General features: G+C 46.6%; 1 protein-coding gene across 1 annotated transcript; it reads left to right on the top strand.

The window, feature by feature from the left end:
- The first annotated feature begins 4,066 nt into the window (after positions 1-4,066).
- On the top strand, positions 4,067-4,976 carry C11H11orf96 (chromosome 11 C11orf96 homolog). The gene has a single exon (XM_040328027.1). The coding sequence runs from the start codon at positions 4,085-4,087 to the stop codon at positions 4,451-4,453; it is 369 nt and encodes a 122-aa protein (XP_040183961.1). The 5' UTR covers positions 4,067-4,084; the 3' UTR covers positions 4,454-4,976.
- Positions 4,977-5,236: the final 260 nt, after the last annotated feature.

The raw sequence follows: 5,236 nt of genomic DNA, 5'->3' as shown, positions 1-5,236 counted from the left end.
AGTGGCGACAATTGATGTGTGCACAGTGGCGACAATTGATGGCATGGCACAGTGGCTGCATTTGATGGGCACAGTGAGGCTGCAATTGTCTTTTTTTTTCTCATTTGTTTGCGCCCCCCTAAAAATTTTGAGCACCAGCCGCCACCAGGGCCGCCATCAGGGGGGTACAGGCAGTACACCTGTAAGGGGCCCGGATGGCAACCCCCTTTTTTTTTTTAGGGATCCGGAGGTCCCCAGGCTCAAAGGGCCCCATTTGGAAACTCCCCTTTTTTTAATTATTTTTTATTAAAAAAAAAATATATTTTTTTAAATATATTTTTATTTTATTTTTTATTAAAGGGACAATTTTTTTTTTAGGGGTACGGGGGGGCCTGAAGATCCCCAGGGGCCCCTAGTGACAACCCCCCTTTTTTTTTATAAAAAAAATATTTTTTTTATATATTTTATTATATATATATATATATATATATATATATATATATATATATATATATATATATATATATATATATATATATATATATATATATATATAATAAAAAAATATATATATATTTTTTTTATTATTATTAAAGGGTCCAGAGGTCCCTAGGGCCCCCGGATAATAAAAAAATATATAAAATATATATTTTATTATTATTATTAAAGGGTCCAGAGGTCCCCCGGATGGCAACCCCCCTTTTTTATATAAAAAAAACATTATATATAATATATATATATATATATATATATATATATATATATATAATGTTTTTTTTTTTTATTAAAGGGCTCAGAGGTCCCCAGGGCCCCATGTGGCAAACCCCCTTTTTTATTTGTTATAAATGCTTATTGTTTTATTTTTGTTTATATATATTTATTTTTTATGTTTTTATTAAAGGGCACAGGGGTCCCCAGGGCCCTGGATAGCAACCCCCCCCCTTTTTTTTTTATAAATGTTTATTTTTTTTTATATATATTTTTTTTTATTAAAGGGCCCAGAGGTCCCAGATGGCAACCCCCCTTTTTTGTAATTTTTTTTCTTCTTTTTTTTGTAAAGGCCCCCCCCATGCCTAAAGCTGTGTAAGGGGCCCCATAATTCCTGATGGCTGCCCTGGCCGCCACTCATTACAAGCATGTTTCTGGAACGAATTATGCTCGCAAACCAAAATTTTACTGTATTCATTCTTGGGAGAGGAGAAGAACCTAAAACGTACCTGTTCCGTCATCCCTCCCCCTTCAGATGGCGCTTCAACAGCGGACTGACCCGGTGGGGGGAGATTTACTAAAAGTGTGGAGCGCTCAAAATCTGGTGCAGCTGTGCATGGGAGCCAATCAGCTTCTTCAAGTAAGCTTTGACAATGAAGCCTGGAAGCTGATTGGTTTCTAAGCAGAGCTGCACCAGATGTTGCACTCTTTGGTTTTAAGTAATTACCCCCCCCCCCCCTCCCAGTGTGTGGTCCAGCAGTGCAGAGGATCAGGTAAGTCAATTTTCTTTTACAAGTAAATAACCTTTAGCCCTGGTTCACACTGGGTACGATTTGGAACGATTTGAGATGCGATTTGACATGTCAAATCGCATCTCAAATCGGCGGCAATTGTCGGCAACGGCACTGTCCTAATCAGTGCGACGCCGCATCTGCGATTTCAAAAAGTAGTTCCTGTACTACTTTTTGCGATTTCGGGCCGCGATTTACATTAAATTGCGGCCGAAATCGCGGCAAATCGCGGCCGCAAAATCGCGGTAAAATCGCGCATTTTACCGCGATTTTGAATTCGCAGCAGTGTGAACCTAGGCTTAAGGCAAGTGTTTCTCAGGATCCACTAACAGGCCAGATTTTAAGTATTACCTTGGGGGAGATGCAGACTAGAATACTGCAATCACTGAGCAGCAAATGATATCACCTGTGCTTCAGTTATCTTGCAAACCTGGCCTGTGAGGCTGGGTTCACACTTGTCTGACAAACGGTCCTACATTGGGAGCCTCATGTAGCATGACGTGTGAAAATCAATGATTCCCTATGAGAGCGTCTTGTAGTGTCCTACACAAGTCGGTCCGACTTTGAAAATGCTCCCTGTACTACTTTTGGTCCTACATTGATCCTACTTCAGGCCCATTGAATATCATTGAAGTCGGACCAAAGTAGTATCCTGTTCATGAAAGTAGGATGGATGTAGGACCAATGTAGCAGAGCAAAGTAGGATGTAGTGTAGTAGTGTGAACCCAGCCTCAGTGGGTCCCGAGGACAGGGTTGATGACCACTGATTTAAAGCACATGTGCAAGATGAAGGAAAACCTGCAAACCTGGCCTGTTAGGCTGGATTCACGCCTTTGGCAGTTTTAGTGCTTTTTTTTGCAGATTTGCACTGCAGAACGTGTTCCATAGGAAAGCATGTAAAATGGACTGTAGTACAAATCTGCAAAAAAGCGCTGAAACTGCCATAGGCGTGAATCCAGCCTTAGTGGGGTTGGGAACCGCGGCTTTAAGTATAAGTGAGTATGCCGGGAGTCGGGACAGCCAATTGTACATGTTTATGGAACATTCAGTCGGGGGGGGGGGGCAAGCCTCATAGTGGTCGGTTCATGCCTGCGAGTCCAACCACAATCCCTGCATTGGGGGACCTTTCAGGATAGGGAGTAGGCTGGTGGCCATGCTGGAACTTGCAGTTCACTTACCCAACCTTGTTGTAGGACAAAAAAAGTCCCCCCGGCATCTAAAAAGGAAGAAATCTGTAAGCTGGAGAAATGAGCTTGAAACGTCATTAAATGCAAGCTGAGAGCTCCAAGCCTTTACAAGGAGAGTGCTGTCATCAGAGCCTCTGTGAGGGGGAGGAGGGACAGCTATAAAGCTGGGAGGCAGCAGAACCTGGAACATTTCTACTGAGACCCAGCATAGGAGCAGTACTGCTACCAGCACAGGACTGCCAACAGCTCAATCCAGCACCCAATGTAGGAGCACCCCTGGTGCCAGCACAGCACCAACTCAGGAGCGCCCCTGGTGCCAGCACAGCACCCAGTGCAGGAACACTACAGGTGCCAGCACAGTATCCTACACAGATTCGCAACTGGTCTCCAGCACAGCATCCAGCAAAGGAGCACTACTAGTACCAGCACAGAAGCCTCACCACTTGTCTCCAGAACAGAAGCAGTGTCCTGCACAGGAGCACTACTGGTACCAGCACAGCCCAGTACCAAGCGCAGAAGCACTACTGGTACCAGCACAGCCCAGTACCAAGCGCAGGAGCACTACTGGTACCAGCACAGCCCAGTACCAAGCGCAGGAGCACTACTGGTACCAGCACAGCCCAGTACCAAGCGCAGGAGCACTACTGGTACCAGCACAGCCCAGTAGCAAGCGCAGGAGAACTACTAGTACCAGCACTGTCCAGTTCCAAGCGCAGGAGCACTACTAGTACCAGCACTGTCCAGTTCCAAGCGCAGGAGCACTACTGGTACCAGCACAGTTCCAAGCACAGGAGCACTACTAGTACCAGCACTGTCCAGTAGCAAGCGCAGGAGAACTACTAGTACCAGCACTGTCCAGTAGCAAGCGCAGGAGAACTACTAGTACCAGCACTGTCCAGTAGCAAGCGCAGGAGCACTACTAGTACCAGCACTGTCCAGTAGCAAGCGCAGGAGCACTACTAGTACCAGCACTGTCCAGTAGCAAGCGCAGGAGAACTACTAGTACCAGCACTGTCCAGTTCCAAGCGCAGGAGCACTACTGGTACCAGCACTGTCCAGTACCAAGCGCAGGAGCACTACTAGTACCAGCACTGTCCATTACCAAGCACAGGAGCACTACTAGTACCAGCACTGTCCAGTACCAAGTGCAGGAGCCCTACTAGTACCAGCACTGTCCATTACCAAGCACAGGAGCGCTACTGGTACTAGCACAACCCAGCACAGGATCAGGACTGTACCAGCAAAGCATATAGACCATTAGACATTATACAGCTCAGCAGCTGGATTGGGCACCCCCCACACCTGGGCATTGCTAACCCTTCACATCGCTTGCCACTGCGCCAGCTTCCTCCAGAATCTTAGCCTGGCACCAAACTAGACCCGGCACCCCCACTCCCCCAGAAAGCAGAGCGAAGCGCCATGTCCTCTGCGGTTCTACCAGCCAAGCCCGCGGAGCCCCTGGGCTACCAATCAGCGATGCCCCACTACAGCGGAGAGACCGAGGAGTACCCCCGGCCCATCCAACCCCGGGCCTCAGGGGGCAAGGGCAAGCTGCGGCGACCCCGGCAGAGCCGGTTCAAGACCCAGCCGGTCACCTTTGACGAGATCCAAGAGGTGGAGGAGGAAGGCTTGTCCCCCACCGAAGAGGAGAAAGCCAGAAAGTCCTTCCTGCAGTCCCTGGAGAACCTGAGAAGGAGCTCACACAGCATGCAACTCCAAAGGGACAAACTCAGCAGCTGCAAACTCCGCCACAGCTTGGATTCCAGCGACTCAGACTCCACCCAGTGAGCTGACAACCCCCATGGCAAACAGAGGGTTAAATGTCCCTCCAAGATGCCCCAGCTTTTCAGCAAATAAAGAGCTTTTCTGTGCGCTGCCACTGGGGGACCACTAGAGGGCGCAGCAGGTGCACACGGCTGGACTGAGGGGTTCAGTGGACTGTCTGATGGCACCCAGCCTTGCCAAGGAGTTGAGAAAGTTTACTGACTAATGTAAGTTTGGCTGTGAAGAGGTTAAGTCTCCACTTTTGGACTGAATGGACAAGTAGGTTGCTTGTTGGGGAAGAAAAATCTAAATCTGACTTTTTTTTTTAACCCTTTCCTTCCTGGGGTGTGCACCTTAGCTGTGTATAAGAACGGGTTAAAGTTATTTTTGTAAAATTTAGAGAAAAAAAATATATATTTGCGAGGAAATCGTATGTATAAATATTTATTTTTGCACCTGCACCGCTTTATTTCCCCCCCATTTGTTATATTTGTATAAAGAGCTATTTACATTGACATTTATTATAAATAAACACCATGGCAAAGTGTCTGGAGAGGAGTTTGGTTTTAAAAAAAAGTGGGAGAAGGGTAATGGGGGTCCGGGGGGCTCCAGAAAGTGCTGGGGGGGGGGGGGCTGTATTTGGGAAACCTATAGCAAGAGAAATTTGGGGGTTGATTACCGTCTTTTTCTCTCTTTTTCTCTTTTTCTTCTTCTCCTTTTTTTCTTCTCTTTTCTTCTCCTTTTTTTCTTCTCTTTTCTTCTCCTTTTTTTCTTCTCTTTTCTTCTCCTTTTTTTCTTCTCTTTTCT

Source organism: Rana temporaria, chromosome 11 (genome assembly GCF_905171775.1).
Source record: "Rana temporaria chromosome 11, aRanTem1.1, whole genome shotgun sequence".
Classification (NCBI taxonomy): Eukaryota; Metazoa; Chordata; class Amphibia; order Anura; family Ranidae; genus Rana; species Rana temporaria.
The sequence above is the reverse complement of the archived record's forward strand: the minus strand, read 5'-3'. Positions and strand labels throughout refer to the sequence as shown.

What these genes read in the sequence shown, in the direction of transcription:
- C11H11orf96 (XM_040328027.1), top strand. Translation starts at nt 4,085, where the DNA reads ATGTCCTCTGCGGTTCTACCAGCCAAGCCCGCGGAGCCCCTGGGCTAC.